At 34.4% G+C, this 18,688-nt stretch overlaps 3 protein-coding genes across 4 annotated transcripts in view; 2 read left to right on the forward strand and 1 right to left on the reverse strand.

Moving 5' to 3' along the window:
- LOC116019533 (protein DOWNY MILDEW RESISTANCE 6-like) overlaps positions 1-3,409 on the forward strand; it is a 14,735-nt gene extending 11,326 nt beyond the window's left edge. Inside the window, exons 3-4 of the mRNA XM_031259790.1 lie at positions 2,013-2,337; positions 2,825-3,409. Coding sequence (XP_031115650.1) covers positions 2,013-2,337; positions 2,825-3,067 — 568 coding nt within the window. The 3' untranslated portion in view covers positions 3,068-3,409. The remainder of the gene's footprint in view (positions 1-2,012; positions 2,338-2,824) is intronic.
- Positions 3,410-6,783: 3,374 nt separating this feature from the next.
- LOC116018980 (nascent polypeptide-associated complex subunit alpha-like protein 2) lies at positions 6,784-8,644 on the forward strand. The gene is made up of 4 exons (XM_031259035.1): positions 6,784-6,944; positions 7,048-7,153; positions 7,909-8,027; positions 8,125-8,644. The coding sequence occupies exons 1-4, from the start codon at positions 6,894-6,896 to the stop codon at positions 8,476-8,478; spliced, it is 630 nt and encodes a 209-aa protein (XP_031114895.1). The 5' UTR covers positions 6,784-6,893; the 3' UTR covers positions 8,479-8,644.
- Positions 8,645-14,798: 6,154 nt separating this feature from the next.
- Positions 14,799-18,168, reverse strand: LOC116019863 (NAC domain-containing protein 62-like). 2 transcript variants are annotated; one of them, XM_031260220.1, is made up of 7 exons: positions 18,077-18,168; positions 17,601-17,855; positions 16,812-17,092; positions 16,364-16,672; positions 16,027-16,275; positions 15,451-15,867; positions 14,799-15,357 (listed from the first exon to the last, which is right to left on the reverse strand). In XM_031260220.1, the coding sequence occupies exons 2-7, from the start codon at positions 17,791-17,793 to the stop codon at positions 15,067-15,069; spliced, it is 1,740 nt and encodes a 579-aa protein (XP_031116080.1). In that variant the 5' UTR covers positions 17,794-17,855; positions 18,077-18,168; the 3' UTR covers positions 14,799-15,066. The 2 variants fall into 2 exon arrangements, with proteins under 2 accessions (XP_031116080.1, XP_031116079.1); XM_031260219.1 differs by lacking the exon at positions 18,077-18,168 and having other exon boundaries at positions 17,601-18,070.
- Between the last annotated feature and the right edge of the window lie 520 nt (positions 18,169-18,688).

Below are 18,688 nucleotides of genomic sequence, written 5' to 3' on the forward strand. Positions count from 1 at the left end.
GTGAAGATGGTAGGAGGATATTTATACAAAAAATTTGGGTTTTTTGAGAAAGTGGGTTGATCCAAAAAGGCTAATGGGTCATGTAAGAAGCAAAGTAGCTTGGAAGACTACTAGTGGGAGCATTGTTCGTGGAAAGTCCGAAGTGTCAAAAGAAATATACACACAGGTGCTCGGATCATAAAAATCACTCAAAGAAATATACACACAGGTGCTCGGATCATAAAAATCACTCAGCGAAATATACACACAGGTGCTCGGATCATAAAAATCACTCAGCTGACCATACACACAGGTGCTCGGATCATAAAAATCACTCAGCTGACCGGTAACAATCACCCCATTTGGTCTGGATGCGCCTGGTCAAGTCAACCACTCGATGGTTCGTATGTGATACCTTCCTCATCCCCAGCCGTGAAGAACTTGATTGGTCCGTCAACTATTACTTGACCGAGGTATCACCAAGGGAAGACCCATCTCCAAACCATGGAAAAGATGTGAACAAAATCCGCTAAACGATCCATTGCTCGACGATCAGAAACAAACAAGACAAACCCGTCTTTAATGATTATGCTTTTGGTTGTACTCTTTTTCCCTTAGCTAGGTTTTTTCCCATAGGGTTTTTCTTAGTCTAAGGTTTTTAACGAGGCAACCCGCGTAAATCACGCCCCTCCTGCTCAAATCAAACTTGAGGGGTTCATCACGGATTATCAAGGCATTCAAGCCAGGGAGACTTTGCTCGCAACAAGTTAGCCGCCTGGAGCACATTCTACTTCTCGAACCTGACGACTCTCGCAGATTCAAGAAGTGGGGGACTTGTGATGGGTAAATATGCACATGTACTAGTCAGTCCGTAAATCACCTGTCCGTCGGTCACCCAACCTGTCCGTCAACGGTCACCCAACCGGTCCGTCGACGGTCACCCGGTCCGTCGGCCGCATGATCGGAAGCAACACACCTTGTGGATTGGAGGCTCACGAGCGCAACAGTTGCTTGATGTGACGACCGACAACTTTTCGGGAACAGGGGATCCGTGTTTTCATCACCTCGAGCAACTCAACCACTTCGAGCAAACCGATGCGCATTTTGCGGAGTGACAGCCCATATGCCCTCCACTTGCATATCAGACACCATGTGCATAGTGAATCCACTTTGTATAAAAAGGGGTCATTCCCCTCACTGGAGGAAGAACTCATCAGTACTACACTAATACACTTGTGATTTGCCGATTGTCTTTCTCCTGCTTACTCTTTATTACTGTTCGTCACCCGTAGAGCGATATAGCTTCGAACCACTCAGTCGTTGACCGGTAGACCGACCGTCTGACCGGCCGAACGACATTCCTCACCACCCGTAACACACGTATACGTAGCGTAATCGTAGACCCCGTTTACATTTACGCTATCATATATATATATAGGAGCATCAAGATTATACTATGCGGGGTGATATCATTCCCATTAGGGCAAAGTGTTAAATGGACTCCGAAAAGTTGAGTTGACACCCGTTGGATGGACAACAAACCTAGGATTTCGCATCTATCAAAGGACAATAGCATTAAATAATGAATAAGTATTTTGTTTAATGTTAATTTATGTGAGACGCAAAATATTTTATGGAGTGAGATTTTTCTTATACAGAATATCGCTCGTCATCGTATTTTTCTGGGTGGATTCTCGTTTCAATATTTTAATTACATTGGTTGGTTAAGATTTAAGAATGGATTCTTATTATGTCAACCGTGATAAAGGTGGAATAGCATTAAATAATGAATAAGTATTTTGTTTAATGTTAATTTATGTGAGACGCAAAATATTTTATGGAGTGAGATTTTTCTTATACAGAATATCGCTCGTCATCGTATTTTTCTGGGTGGATTCTCGTTTCAATATTTTAATTACATTGGTTGGTTAAGATTTAAGAATGGATTCTTATTATGTCAGCCGTGATAAAGGTGGAATAATACGAAGTTTTTAACGTTAATTAATGCAAAATTATTGTGGTGGAATCGACAGGGATGCCGTTAAAATTTACGTGACGGAAGTTCGACAGGTGGGATTCAAAATAGAGGAAGCCATATCAGAAAGCTTAGGCCTGGACCCACAATGTTTCAAGAATGTGCTGGGCGAGCAAGGTCAACACATGGCGGTCAACTTCTACCCGCCATGCCCCGAACCCGAATTGACGTACGGGTTACCCGCTCACACCGACCCGAATGCTCTCACCATCCTTCTTCAAGACTTGCAGGTCGCCGGCCTTCAGGTCCTCAAGGACGGCAAGTGGTTGGCCGTCAAACCCCGCCCGGACGCCTTTGTCATCAACATCGGCGACCAACTCCAGGTAACACGAGATACATACACACGTTTTCTATTTTACTTAATCTTAGATCTGATTTATGTAAATGATTTATATCTAATGGGTACATAATTTTATAATACAAAACATATATTCGTAAAATAAGATATACTATATATTTGTGTTATTCAATTACTAATCCAGCTACAAAATCATTACTTTTAAGGTATAGAATTGCATGATGTACAGAAATGCATAACACAAGGTACATACACAAAACAATCTATGTAACGCAAACTGAACAAAAAACGATTAAAATTAAAATTAAATTTCAAAAGGGCATCGTATAAGATCAGGGTCCACAGTATAACGATTGCCATATATTAAAAATACGTTATTTTGTTACTGAATGTGCACTATTTGATAGTATGGTCCACACAATAATGATTGTTTGGAAAGCAGGCAAGCCTAATTTGTAAAGTGGGGCGCAGTTTCTTTAGCCCAAATAAAATGCCATATTCATCTTCTGCAGGCTCTCAGTAACGGGAAGTATAAGAGTGTGTGGCATAGAGCTATAGTGAATACAGATAAACCAAGAATGTCGGTGGCTTCATTCCTCTGCCCCGGTGAGGACGCCCTAATCAGCGCCCCTAAACCACTCCTCGGCGACGGAATGCCGGCGGTTTATCGGGACTTTACATATCCAGAGTATTACAGTAAGTTCTGGAGCAGGAACCTGGATCAAGAACACTGTTTGGAACTCTTTAAGAACTAGTTGGCACTAAATGCGACTAAAGTTTCGTCGGCTTATTGACTTGATAATCACAAGGTTCTAAATTTGGCTCATTGATTTTCTTGATTGAATTAATCAATTCTGACCAACTTAAATTGATTTATCTCTGATTATCAAGACTTGTGCTGGTCAGGTATGACATCCTAAATTAGTTTGTCATTTTGTAATTCTTAATTTATCAATGGCCTTCAGTATTGGTTACGAGCATTTCTCCCTACCAGTAAAATAAAAGTTAAAAATAAAAATCCATGTACTATTCCTTAGTAATAGTTTAGTCTAAGTACCTGATTTTAAGATCCTTAATATAATTTTAGTTTCATTTTGTCATTATTGTACTTTAATTTATAGTTTGATTTGAAAGTTTTATTTCTTTTATTTCTTCAAGAAATCGAGAAAAAAATTTATCCCTCATAGAGATTTAGGGGTGGTTACTGAAATATGATGAAATGCAAGTAGCTAGACATAATAATAATAATGATGATGATGATAACAATAATGCTTTTGAAATTTGGACAAAATGAAAAAAAAAAATAAAAAAATCTCTCCCAATGACATTTTGCAAATTTAATTTCACATCGATCAACGTATATGCCACAAGTTTTTTTTTTTTTTTTTTTTTTTTGAGAAAAAAAATCGTATTTCTTATTTCAGAAACATGCCAAAACACATTCTCATATTCACATTTGGAAAATGTGTTTGGTTGTAGTCACCCAACCTACAAATGAACTTGGAAAAGTCATTGTTGCATAATTTAATATAGAACATTAATCATGGAGGAATATTAGTCATCTATAAAATAAAATGCTACTTTATTTAGTTAAAGTTATTCAAATATATCATTACATCATTGATTATTTAAAATGTAAAAAATTAAATCACATTTATTCATGAATAACTAAAAAAAACAAAGTCAAAGACCTTGTGGTCTAGTGCACCAGGTGTCCCGATTTACACTCTCACATGAATGATGGGAGTTGGTTTGAGTATTAGTGGAGGCAACTGTTGACTCTTTGTGCTTCAATAGGTTGAGACAGTAGTATTCAAAAAAACAAAAATTTGAACAATAAGCCTATTTCTAAATGTGTATTTTATGTTTTATCAATGGTAGAGAGTTTTATGAGGAAAACCATAAGTTTTATTTTTAAAGAATATTCTATGTCATTATGATGTAATTTAAAAATATTTGATAAAGTCAATTATCCTCTATTATATCAAATAAATCCTAAACATTCACTAATAACTGAATGCTATATATATATATATGTGTGACTTGAATAATAATATCAATATATAATTTGTGATAATAGAGAAAAAATGTTAAGTAAAAAAGTAAGTCTTGTTTTCAGTTACTCAATATAACTTTTATTCTATATATTTTGATGAGATTAGTTTTAAATTTTTAAAAAATATATGTCTACTAAATATAATAAATATATATAATAATAAATATAATAAAAGTCAATAAAAGTAGACTTCTAATACGAAATTAAAAAATGTTCGGACATAATTGGTTGTTAAGCTTAATAGAATATATTGGTTTTTTGGGTACCTTTCTTCTTATTCTATAACAATAATTTAGAATCACCTACAAGGCTATAAACAACCAAAATCATCTGACAATAAGCTGCATAAAATCACAACCGTCAGTCACCTTTGATAGCAATGAGGTGTTTATCTAGATCTTTTGCTTGTGGTATAATAATCCTTTAGTTGTTTATGTTTTTGTTTGGTTTTGAGACTTGTTGTTTATGTTTTTGTTTGGTTTTGAGACTTGCTTGGTCGTGTAGCGGTTACTTTTACCAAAATGTTTGTACATACAGATTTATATACATGTGGACTTATAATATTATTTTTATTTATCTAAATCATCAAGAATTACACCTAAACACACTAATGAATCAAAATGAAAAACACTTTTTAACAAAATTATAACAAATGACAAAAAAATTAGTTTAACTTCAAAGGTAAAAATATAAACATTTACGCTCTTATTACTTGCAACTTCATTAAAAAAATCAAGTCAACAATTTTGAATTGTTTTTTAGTTAGGTGAAATCATGCGGTAATAGTGTATAATGATCAAATATTACTTCTTGTTTTTATACAACTTTTAAGTGATTCACTAGTTTAGATTTAAAATTTGAATGTTGAACTTAATCATGATATTAATATATTTATTGCAAGGGTTTTATTCTTGTAGTTTTTTTTTTTTTTTATTGAAGTCTGAATCGCTATATTTTTTATATTTATTTTTTGAAAGAATTCATAATTAAAGACTAAAATGCCATTGTATTTAACGATATTTGAACTATTTTCCTAATAAAGGATAAAAATGGCCATGCCACAATAATACTAGGACCAAAAGTGGATGTTCTAATAGAAAAGGATTTAAAGTGGACAGTCGCCTATAAATCTAAGACCAAAAATAAAATTAACTCTAATTATAATCTGTCCTAGACTTGATTGCATTTTTTTGTCATATATTTATAACTGTTAGTTCCCTATTAGTCTTTTTATTTTTTCAAAACACCACTCTTTTGGTCATAGTATTATTGTGGCATGAATACTTTTGTCATCCGTCAACAAAACCATTTCAATAGCGTTAGATACAAGGGTATTTTGGTCTATTCGGTTCTAAGTGTTATTTTTTTTTTTGTCATAGATTTATATATGCCATTTCATTTCTAGTCCCTTAAAAAACATCATTTATATATGTGACTTGATCATTTTTTGTCTCCCGTCAACAAATATGTTTAAATGACATTAAAAATGTCGTTATTAACCACTTAACCACTCATCCTCCTTTTTTCTTCTGGTAACAGATCCACAAATATTGTGGATTTTTATGAAGTAGACTTATATACTAAACTTAAGGTTTGCTAGGAGTAGACTTGTGGAATTTTCAATTGCACTTTTTTATTTATTTTTATTTTGCGGTAGACTTATGTATTGATAACAATTTTATTATCAAGAAGGGAAACGAGAATTTTGAGTGATTAATAATGTCATTTTAATACCATTTAAACATATTTGTTGACGGATGATCAATAAGATAATGTCATTTTAATGCCATTTAAACATATTTGGTGACGGAGGATCAATAAGAGTCATGCCACAATAATGCTAGAATTAACAGGGATGTTTTGAAAAAATAAAGACTAAAAGTGGACTGACAGTAACTAATGAAGTTTGGTTTACGTAACAGGCCAAATTATTCTGTGGACCCAAGTCCACATTGCAATGTGGACCTATACACAATTTACATACAAAATGTTCACAGTTTACCTTTTAAAAATTCACAATTTGTATACTAAGAACACATAATGTTAACTGATATGTAATTGATTACTTTGTTTTGTATTCATAAGTTCCTTTCAAATACTATAGCAGTCAACTCCAATACTAAAAATAGACAATTTAATCTTTTTAAAATTTAGTAGAGCTATTATGTGTTTTGACTTAGAAACACAATATACATTCTGAAAGTTCACAGTTCCAATACTAAAAATACTACATAATTCAATGTGATTTAGGACCAGAGTCTATTTTGCAAGGTGAAGCATGGTCCATAGTATCAAAACTGACTTAATAGTGAGAAGGAAAAAAAAAAAAAAAAAAAAACCTTAATAGGCCTTAAAGTATGTGGGCTGATTGATGCAAATTTGTTAAGTCCAGCCCATCTTAGAAACACTAAATCGGAACTCATCTCAAACCCTACTTTTGCTACGTAGCTTATCCTTGCACCACTCCTCTCGCTTCTTTCTCCCACAAGTAGTCGATACCGCAAAACCACCGGAAAACAGCAACGATGACGCCGGCTCCTGTCATCGAGGAAGTCGAGGCTGAGAAGAAGCTGCAGGTGCACCAACCTTATCCTCTGTTTTCTATTTTACTTCATTTTCAAGTTTCGTGTGCTGAATAAAATGTTTTTCTCCGAATAATTGTTCGATATAATGAGACAGGATGATGCGCCAGTGGTGGAAGACGTTAAGGAGGAAGAAGAACACGACGACGACGACCTCGATGATTCCGACGGTGACGAGGATGACAAGGAGGATGGAGCTCAAGGTCTGTGCATCCTTTTTCATCCCTTCCTCCCCTACTGTAGTAGTGTTTCAATATCTTTCTTTCAGTGTATATGCCAGCTATAGATATGGATTTTTAGGTTTTTAGTTTCTAGAATCTACATCCAGATAATACTAAGTCAGTGAATTTTGGTTTAATAAATTTAACATTTGTTTGATTATTTTTATCATAATGTATATTACTCTATGCCTGGGAAGTGTGTTCAAATGCTTGTTCATAAAACATCTCTACATGAATTTCTTATTCTTGCAATGTGAATGTTCCTTATGTCTATGATGTTCATAAATGCTAGTAGGTTTAGTCTTGGACCATCATTTTGGATTACTTTGTTGTCTCCAAATGTCATAGACTTGTTATTGTGTGTTGGAGAAGAGCAATTGGGACTGAAAATTAGTCAGTTGTGCAAATGCATAGCTGCTATATGGTTCATTTTCTTGGCATTGAGTTGCATACATTATCTCTGAAATTTGTTCATGGTGTCTCATTATCTCTTTTCCGACATTGTGCCTGTGTTACTTCTTTTAGTACTGGAATTATATTTGCAACCCTGCTGATTCTTTTTCCTGAGATTAGGTCCAACAATGATGTTTTCACAAATAAAATTTATTTTGAGGGAACATCTAATGGTGTTGGGCGATTAAGCTATTGCCTGTCCTTGACCATAAGGCTTATTCCCTTAGTCTGTAATATATATGTATGTGTGTGTGTGTGTGTTTAATGATTGTTATTTGTTGCAGCTGGTAATGAAAGTTCAAAGCAAAGCAGGAGTGAGAAGAAGAGTCGTAAAGCCATGTTGAAACTTGGCATGAAGCCTGTTCCAGGTGTCAGCCGAGTTACTATTAAGAGAACAAAGAATGTATGTATGATTTTTATGTCTGTTTTTCTCGTTTTCGTGCTGGTTATTTTGTATTCGTAATTAATGGTGATGACTGTCCTAATAACAATTGCAACAGATACTATTCTTCATCTCAAAGCCTGATGTCTTCAAGAGCCCAAACTCAGAGACTTACGTAATTTTTGGGGAGGCCAAGATAGAAGATTTGAGCTCTCAGCTCCAGACACAGGCTGCCCAGCAGTTCAGGATGCCAGACGTGGGTTCTGTCATTCCCAAGCCAGACGCCTCCACCGCCACTCCTGCTGCTGTGCAGGCAGACGAGGAAGAAGAAGAGGTTGACGAGACTGGAGTTGAACCTCGCGACATTGATTTGGTCATGACACAAGCAGGTGTTTCCAGGTCCAAGGCTGTTAAGGCTCTCAAGACCAACAGTGGAGACATTGTCAGTGCCATTATGGAGCTCACCACTTAAAATTTTTTGGATTACAGTATCCTCCATTCCTCCCCCATTGAATTTTGTACTGACATTAACTTTTCATCATAATTTTCTCAACTGGGTAACAGTGTTGCTGAGCTACTTGTGCTTCTTGAACTTGAAATCATTTTTATGCAGAGAGCTGTCTTATTTTGCTTGGTAATTATGAGTGCTTTATTTAGTCTAATTTCCCAGCTCTTTCAAATTAAACCTCTCATTTTGATGCCACTTCAAGAAGAGTTGTATTACATGTACTTATTTGAGTTTTTTCTACTCAGTACTCCCTCATTTTTACTCTTTGGTGTGGCGCTGACTAGTAATCTTGCCCTGTGGGTCTTAATATCAATATTAAAATTTTGTGAGTAAAAGTTGAGAATAGATTCGGGAATATCAGTAGTATTTTTCCTTCAAGAAACCTTGTATTTACTCTATAATACTTGAATTAAAAATAATTTAAGCTTGATTTCTAGGCTTGTTAATCAAACTTGGGCATTATTTCGTATCTAATCAAGTTTGTACATTATGAACTGAAGTTGGCTTTTTGTTGAGTTTGAAGTAGTAAAGGGTACATGCACATTGAATAATTGAGGTACGTGAGCAGTTGTACTAATCATTTTGTTCACTCATGCAATGTTTACACAAAATTGTACAGTTCATGAATCTGCACCTAGTAGTTGTTGTTATTATTATTATTATTATTAATGATACGGAGTAAGTAAGATATAGAGAAAAAGGAATAAAGAAGATTGAAAGGATTGGATTGGCTTCTCTAATGCTTTCTTTTATCCCTTTCAAAATCTTGTTATTAGTAGTGAGTTGCTCATGCGGGTAAAGTTAGTGAAATAGTTGGATGGCTAGGGTCACCATTAGCACATGTTCCAACATTCAAATTGATTATGAGTTATATAGCTAAATATGGATTGAAGATTTGAAGTGTGGGCGAAGTACTTGAATAGCTCAATCCCTCTTGAATAACTATAAAACTTTAAATATTGATACTACTGAACCGGTTAAATTTTATATATAATAATACATTGTTAACTTATCCTAAAACAAGTAAAAATCCAAACTTCAAACTATTTGAAAGGGACTATAATACTAGACTAGGAGAGCAAATAATTTAACTTGGTGAATTGAAACTTGGGTAATTTTAATTATTAATTAAAATATAAATTGTTCAAATTGTAGCCTCTAATATAGACCATATGTCTAACAGATATGTTTTCTTGACATCTGGCAGAAATTTTTGTATATATTGACCAATGGTTCAAGATACGTGCTATAATTTACTTCATAAACTCCTGATATAAGAAGGCTTGTAATTTAATATGAAATTATGAAGGAAAAAAAAGAAAGAAGAAAAGAGATACTCCATAAATAATAAGATGTTTGTATACTATATTTCTTAACAAAAGCAAATACTTGTTCATAAATTACAACGAAATTATAATACAAAGTAGAAAAACATTAATCTCAAAAGGAATATAATGAAGCATAACAAGGTTATAAACAAGGTTGAGAGGCATCAATCCCAAAGGAATAGAATCTCGATTCTTGTTAATACCTTCTTGGTTCGGCTACGAGTTTCTCTCGTCTTATGAAATTATGGAAAACAAAACCAAGAAAAGCTATACTAAATCAAAAGTAGAGGATAAAGGGAGAAGAATGTTGAGAAGAGGATGAAGAATAACGAGGTGTTGAGAGGAAAGAACGCCTGTTGGGGAGAAGTAGAATTTGGTCTCTCATCGTCCCCATCACTATTGCCCACTCTGCAAGTAACTCAACCATCTTCCCCACTTTCATCATCTTTCTTGATCTTCCGGTAAGACTCCGGCGGCCTCTCCGCTAATCACGTCACAAATAATGGGTGAGAAAGCTGAATAGTCAATACCAAATAAAGAGAGATGGAGTACACAACTCTGAATGGAACCCAACCCCATATCATATGCTTCTTATATATGTGTGGACTTGCCTACCCACACATCATGGCACCACATAGTTTTGTTCTTACTCACATTAAGCCCTTAAAATAATAATTAAACAATAATCCTATCTCAATTTTTACTTCATACTAAGATGTAAGATGGTCGATCCTTATACCATGGACCAAGGTTCCCAGTGCATCAGATATTCAGTTTTTATATTTAGTGTTGTGAAATTTTGTACCTTAATTAACAATATGAATTCTGTTCCCGAAACAAATTAGTAATTATATCTTATGTTATGAATTTGTGTGTCTTGTGTTATGAAATTCTATGCCTATGAACACAAATTATGTACTTAAATCAAATTTGAAAAATAAGTAAATATATAACATGTATATGATGTGTCTTGTGTTAAGAAATTCTGTACATTACGAGTATGAATTATGTACCTCGTCGTTTCAATTCGGGATCCATATATAATGCTATGCGGAACCTAGTCTGTGATATAAATTGCCTTAGATGGCTTGTTCTGCTTGACTACGATTTTTTTTTTCTATCAATAAAATTATGAGATGTTTATAGTTTTATTTTCTGAAACTCTGAGAATGGAAAAATTATACCATGGACCACGTCTACCTTGCATTATAAACCTTAGTCCAAAAATAACGTAACCGTCAGATTATGTATATGCAATTGACACATTTTGTACCTGTAATTGATAGTTTCTGTACCTGTAATTATCATATTATGTGTTAATAATTATCAAGTTATTTGTTTACATGTACACAAACGGTTTAACTGTAAGTACATAATGTGTTAACTCAATGTATAAAATTTTTGTATTAGGATTCACAATGTAATATAAATCATGGTTAATGGTATAACAATTGCTGAGAATGTATGTATCATTTTCCATAATTAACTAATGCAAAACTGGGTGCCTAACAAAGCTTAATTAGGATTACTTAGTTTGGTTATTGTCTCCCTCACAAACGGGGTTCTGTCGGCCCACAAGAACGGGAGATGAGTGGAATCAATATCCATATGTGATAACGAGGAGAAAGTGCTAAAAAATTTTCAAATTATTTGAAAAAGTTTTATTAAATTCTCGATGTTTCTTATAAATTTTAAAACTTGAGAAAAAGATCAATCAAACATTTTTTTTACTTGTAAATGACCTATTCTAGTAGGTTACTGCTTAATTAACAGTTGACGTGGCTTTATTTATTGCTTAAGCCACTAGCTTGTTGGTTAAGAACTAGTAATCACTTATAAGTAAAAAATTATTGATCGATAATTTGACTGAACTAATTTGAATTTGGTCCGAACGATAGAGTTGAACTTTCATTTAACGAAAAGTCTAACTTAATTTTTTAACTTTTGATTTTATAGTTGCATCAACAATTTGCTTTTAAATTTTTTAAACTATTAAGTTAAAGTTTGAAGTATTTTTGGTAGTAAAATGGGACAATCAAAAAAAAAAAAGAGAGAGACTGGCGGCGATCCACGTTTGTATTTACAGTTTGTAATGATGAGAGAGAGGACATAGCTTAACATATTGTGTTGTGATCTACCACGCCATAATGAAATTATTGTTTGGACGTAGCTTCGCTTCACCAAGATTCCACTTTCTTCACTTCAATTCTGACTCTGTTCAATGTCATATACAATTCAACAACAATCATAATCATATCTCCTAACGTGTAACGTAGTGGAGTAGGAGAGACTCTCATTCACTATTTATCAAATGTCAAGTAATTGATCCATAACTTTAAATATTAAGCAGTTTTAAAACACCAGACTAATTATTTTACCTATGAAAGTGTTTATAATTAAGCAAAGAGATTAATCATTATGTCTAATGATAAATACTCCGAACTACACCAAAAATAATAATAAAATAATCATATCTGCCTTCCCCACTCTTCCATCTCTCTATCTCAAACGTGTAAGCAATCTACCCACAAACATCCACTCTTCCAGTTATCTAACCACTGTGTATCCTTAATCACTCTGTTTTTCCATTAATTCATGAACAAATTAACGTTGTACACTTGAATAACTTTACTACATCAATTACCTTGTTTCCATTTTACACACACGAAAGCAATTTTTCTTTTTTTTGGTAAAATTAATATTAAAAAAAGAGAAAATATCATTTTTAGTCCCTCAAGTATAATACATGTATCAATTTTAGTCCTTGACTATTAAAATTTTCAAATTAGGTCCATGACTATTCAATTTGTATCACTTTTGGTCCTTGACTATTAACATTTTCAAATTAGGTGCATGACTATTCATTTTGTATCAAATTTGGTCCTGCCGTTAAATTTTCTGACCAAATTTCCGGCGAAGTCATCGGGGGTGACCGGCGTTTTCTATTTTTTTTATTATTATTTTTTATTTTTAAGTTTTTTTTTATTTAAAAGTTACGAAGTATTAAAATAATTTTTAAAATAAAAATTAAATAAATTAGTCGGTCACCGGTGACTTCGCCGAAAATTTGGCCGGAAAATTTAACGTCAGGACCAAATGTGATACAAAATGAATAGTCATGCACCTAATTTAAAAATATTAATAGTCAAGGACCAAATGTGATACAAATTGAATAATCATGCACCTAATTTGAAATTTTTAATAATCAATGACCAAAATTGATACATGTATTATAGTTGGGGGACTAAAAATGATATTTGCTCTTAAAAAAATGAAAATTTAATAATTGCTTCTACACCTATTGCGCTAGCCGCTAGGGTATATAATACAACCAAGATTTCTGGCATGCAATCTTTTCTTTTTTTCTTTTTTTTTCCTCTCGTGAAATTATATATAGGGAAGCAAATAAATGTGGAAATTAGATAATGGGTAATCATTCTTCTCTCCCTTAAGTATTAGGTTTTCATGTGTGTAACACTCTTCAGAATGGTCTGAATGTTTTTTCCCTTTTTTTTTTTCTGATTTTGTTAGTTCACAATATCATAAATAGTTATAATTTTTGTTTGTTGTTTGTAGAAAAAAAATTAATAATAATAATAATAATTTTGCACAGTTTCATAATTTTCACGTTTGGTAAAGTAAAGTAATGACATGCAAGCTTGCAACTCACTTGACATTTTATTTTTAAAAGAAAGTGCAATGTCTAAATGAAATTCTTCCTCTTGCAAAGACAATTTTAGTCCAAGTACTTAATTTATAGATTCATAAACACAAATGCAAATCATTGAAGTTGTTACTACAAATTCATAGAAATTGACACCTCAACATTTATTTGGATGCTAAGTCATCAAAAAGGCCTTTAAAGAGACAAACTTTTTGACTAAAAGGATAAGTTAGAAGTTAGATCATTAAGCTTGCCAAACACATTTTATAGTGGAATAGTGCATGCCAAAAGCATTAAAAGAAGAAGATGAACAAAACATCATAAATGCAATTCCATTCAAAGATTAAGGATGGAGTATTGTTGAGATATTGCATAACTATAATAATCTATGTCAACCCCATCCTTTTGAGCCCATTTCAATCTCCAATTCTTTTCATTGCCAATTACGCCATCATTTGCACAAAATATAAAATCAACACAATTTAGCTCCAAACTTAGCCCATGTCACCAATAAATCCTCCATCCTTAGGCTCAAACTCAAGACCTTTGGTTAAGCGGGAAGATAGAGACGTCATTTATAAGTTTGTCAGTTCAACTTTAAATGCAGTAAAAATCAATCGCCATTAATATTGCGGTTGTGCATTTATCTAGCCCATACATCTCATGACTTGAAGAGTTATCTTTAAGAGTTAAATGAATCTAAATATAAACATATGAACCTAATAAAAAAAATGACCCCAACTTGTTAGAGGTGAAACAAGTAACCCTATGTATGTTTTTAGCCTAATAACATAACTCAGTTAAATGAACTCGATCCAAGATTAACTAACCAAAATGCATCAAAAGGGAAATGCATAATACCACCACTACCCATTAAATCCCTAGGTTCCCAGCCCTAGTGAATGAGTAAGGTCTCATGAGGATTTGTAAAAAATATATCCATAAAATCAAAATTTTAAAAATACATGCTAACTTCAACAACAAAGTACTAAATTCAATTATGAAAATTAAAAGGGCATAGTTGATCCTGATTCGACAACTATTTCTAAGTCTTAAATAAAAGTTTACAACACTTATGAATATCCTCCGCGAATATTCTCAACATGAAAAATGACAAAATTCCTATAGACCATTATGCCTTTAAGTTTGACTAGCTAACCTCCCTATTTATGACAAAGATTTGTAGCTTGTCATTTTATGAATGACAGAGCCCTTCTACTGTTCTACATCTTCACATCACTTCATGTGCTAATACTAACTACAAAACAAGCATATTCAACCAAGAAATGAAGTAAAACTACAAAAACATCCTCAATTTATAGCTGCTAAACAAAATGTACAAACAGAAATTTTGTAAAGGAATCCCATTAAAAGTCATACTACAATATTACACTAGAAATCTCTGTCAACCTCAGTTTAAACTCCTGCAACAGAGTCATGAAAAAAAAAACAAAAAATTAACAAAAATTAACAGAGTTCTAAGCTGACTAAGTACATCTGCGCAAGGTTAACAAGGATTCCCTGTACAATAAAGATAAGTTTTGTTCTTCTGACCAAGCTCTAAAGTCTAACAAAGCATGCCCAGGCACCAACAAAAACTACGACCAGGCTTACAACCACAAGTACCTTAGGTATGTAAATAGACGATGAAGCTGAACACAATGCTGTCTTTGAGGATGCTTTAACAGAAGTTTCGTTTCTACAAGCTGATGTATCTCCTTCTTTCTCGCTTGTGGTAATTCCAGTGTTGTCTTCTCCACGACCTTCAAGAATTGGATCCTGTGCTGTAGCAGAAGCAGTAGAGTTTGGCTTATCGACATTAGAAGCATCTTCTTTGGAAACTATATTGTCCTGCACAACCCAATCAAATTAAATACAATTAAAAGCCTGCAGTATGGAACACAAAGGTTGAGGAAAATAAGGTTTTATTGGGAGAAGCTTTACCTCAGGTGTTGTCTGAGGACGGGTACATTGAACAGGTCCAACTTGAAATTTCGTACTAAAACGGATTCTCCGAGGAGCAGTTCCTTGTGCAGTGGACTGCTGATCACCTCGTTGATTCTGCGGTTGTCGGGTTCTTAAGGTTATTCCAGTTCCAGAACTACTGATATTACCAACAGTTTCTGCTTGAGGGAAAACCATTTGAGGGGCCACAGTACCAGTAGAAACTGAAGAGAACAAACTCTGTCCAAGGTAGTTATTGTTCTGGAGATCTAAATTCCAGTTCTGGTGATCACTGCCCATAGTTGGAGTAGCAAAAGTCCCAACCAACGAATTTGAAACATAATTAACCTGTCTTTGAAGCAATGCCTCTTGATTATTTGTCGCAAACAGCTCATTTTCAAAACCGACGGGTTCAGCCTGAAGGAGATGCAAACAAATAGGATTACATCCAGGGAGAAAAACCAAATTTACCCACTAACAGTAACAAGTTAAGCACAAAAATATGCAATATGACTCTTTTAAGTTATATTGGAATATCATTGCAGTACAAAAAACGTGAAGAGAGTATCCACTTACCAGCATTTGTGTAACTTCTTCTGACTCGCCATCTGAACTGACAAGGGCAGCCGGGTTCAAAAACTCATTTGGATCAAAACCATTAGTTCCATACTGAAACTGGACATCATTATTATTGCTAATGCAATTTATGACATCTCCATAAAAATAGGAAGATCCAAACTCCGGCATCTGTTCATATGTGGGAGAAAATATAGGCCCAGCTGAAGGGTCAAAATAGAACTTCAATGTGTCTAGGTCAGGATCAGCCTGCAATATTAAAGAAAAAGAAATTAAGGACTCTAATCTATCTATAGAATCAATAAACCAATACATAAAGTAAAGCTTTTCAACTCACTGGATTAGAAGTAATGTCTAACACTTGATCCTCAGTGGTATCAGCAATACAGCTATTGCTGTTACTATCAATAGGGAAATGAACAGCAGGAGCTTCCTCCACAGAACTCTGACCCGGAGTTAAAGGTTGTGTCTTGATGTGGTCACTCTTCATCAATGGAGTCCCACCTTCAGATTGTTCATCTGTGGGTGTCTTAACAACTGTAGGAGAAGAGACAATTGGATCAACCTCACCACTGTTTGAAATTTCAGCACCCTCATCCAGCTTCAACTCAACCTTCTTAAACAAACGGCAAAGCACAAAAGGAGCCTGTACAGGGAAATGCCACAATTACAGACTTATCAAAAACTTCATTGGGCAAAAATGAAACCTTGATGTGCAGATAATCAAGAAAACATGACACTAAGTACAAAGTAAGAGCCACATTAATGAATTTAGAAGCCTCTACCTGACCAGAGTGAGTTCCATCAAATGCTTTCTCAGTTGTACGATACTCATGAATCACCCAATACGTCCTCTTCCCTTCAGGAGCTCGACCCAAGTAGTACACTAAAGTCTTTTTCATCCCAACTTTTGCACCCTTCCTCGAAGAAATGGTCCTATCTTTGCCAGTTGCCTTCCAGTACCCTCGCTCTGTTGCCCGGTTCAACCGCTGCCCATTCTGATACTTGCGATCTTTTGGGCAGAAGAAGAACCATTCATTGTCATGTGATTCTACAAATGACATATCTGCAGAAACAATAATGCAGAAACAAACAACATCAGTTTCTACAACTATGTGCTTTCAATTTTCAACAAGTCAACAAGAGAACTACGATCTAAGACTCAAACCGGAATAAGTTCTACAAAGGAAAGCTAAACAGATCGAACAGCCAATTTGTTAAGAAAACACTAAGCAAAATCCCCAAATTAAAAAAAAATGAAAAATAAAAATCCTAAGACCTAGATTAGTGTACAACTATCTATTGAAATGAACTGAGTAGAATAGCGTCTGTAAACCATATTTTGTGATCAAATTGATCGATTCCAAAGCAAATTTAGATAATTTAACACACGATTTCCCCTAAAGATCTCAAAATTTAGATCTCTCGTCCTTCCATAGAAATAACATATTCAATTCAAACAACAATTTAGTTTTTACAGTAAATTCATCACAACTATCACACAGAAATTAATAATTAATAAAAATATAAAAATAAAACCCAAACATGCGGGGGGGAAAAAACAAACAACTCACCGGGCAAATCCCAGGGCTCATGCTTACAGATATCAACTTCGCGAATAACACTAACTTCTGCTTCCGAGCCGGTGATCTTCATCTTCAAATAGTGATCCACCAGCTCCTCGTCAGTCGGCCGGAACCGGTACCCCACCGGCAACGAGTGCAGGGGCGGTAACCCCGTCGGCCTTTCCACCTTTAGTACAGCCATCTTCACGCCGCAAAGTTCAGAGAGAGAGATAGAGAGAGGGAGAGATATACGTATGTGCCTGCCTGTATTTTTCAAAAGAAAAACAGAGATAAAGCAAAAGCAAGCTGAAAAGTGCGAGTATTTAAGAGGATTCTGAGAAAAGCTTCAGATCTCAATTGCAGTAAGATTCCTGGAAAATTCATTTAGGGCTTCGAGTAGCCATGAAACTTCCACGAAACTTCTCTGTGATAAAAATGGAGAAGAAGGAGAAGAGAGAAAACTGCTGAACTCAATTTCAGCTGACCTGGAGAAGAGAGAGGTTCAGGGGACCGCGTTCGATCTCGTATATACCGCGTTTATCGATCATACGTGGATTTTCCATATATTAACGAAATTCATTACGCATGAAAGTACGGCCCTGCCCCGGATGGTCTGGAGGATATGTGAGCGGGTGCGGGGTGTTTGGGGAATTTCTCCAAACGTAATGAGTAAGATTATGGGACTGTGGGTCATTCGACCAATATGGAGTCGACACGTTTAGGATGACGTCATGTGTTTATCTTGTTTCCCACCAAAATTTTCAAGGGTACGATATAGAATAGGAATTTGGACGTTACAACCATTTGTGTGAGAAATTTATTTTAAATGGTGTTTGAATAAAACATTAATTTAATCAAATGCCAATAATTATCCCAAAAACCAAACATCAAATTCATGCTTATTTCGGTGTCGGTTTTTTTTTTTTTTTTTTTAAGTATTATTGTCACCGTTACAATATAATATATGTCCATATCTATTACAAAATAGGATATTTTATAAGTAACATGAAAAATGTGCAGTCAGTATCTAATGGTGTACATTAAATAAATTGTTAGATAATATATTACTATAACATATTTAGTATTCGCGCCTCCGG

The sequence above is a fragment of the Ipomoea triloba genome, chromosome 5 (genome assembly GCF_003576645.1).
Source record: "Ipomoea triloba cultivar NCNSP0323 chromosome 5, ASM357664v1".
NCBI lineage: Eukaryota > Viridiplantae > Streptophyta > Magnoliopsida > Solanales > Convolvulaceae > Ipomoea > Ipomoea triloba.

Coding starts and splice junctions, on each gene's coding strand:
- LOC116018980 (XM_031259035.1), top strand. CDS start 6,894: ATGACGCCGGCTCCTGTCATCGAGGAAGTCGAGGCTGAGAAGAAGCTG. Junction 6,945..7,047: donor AGGCTGAGAAGAAGCTGCAG/GTGCACCAACCT, acceptor ATAATGAGACAG/GATGATGCGCCAGTGGTGGA. Junction 7,154..7,908: donor CAAGGAGGATGGAGCTCAAG/GTCTGTGCATCC, acceptor TATTTGTTGCAG/CTGGTAATGAAAGTTCAAAG.
- LOC116019863 (XM_031260220.1), bottom strand. CDS start 17,793: ATGGCTGTACTAAAGGTGGAAAGGCCGACGGGGTTACCGCCCCTGCAC. Junction 17,093..17,600: donor TGAGCCCTGGGATTTGCCCG/GTGAGTTGTTTG, acceptor TTGTTTCTGCAG/ATATGTCATTTGTAGAATCA. Junction 16,276..16,363: donor TAGACATTACTTCTAATCCA/GTGAGTTGAAAA, acceptor TTAATATTGCAG/GCTGATCCTGACCTAGACAC.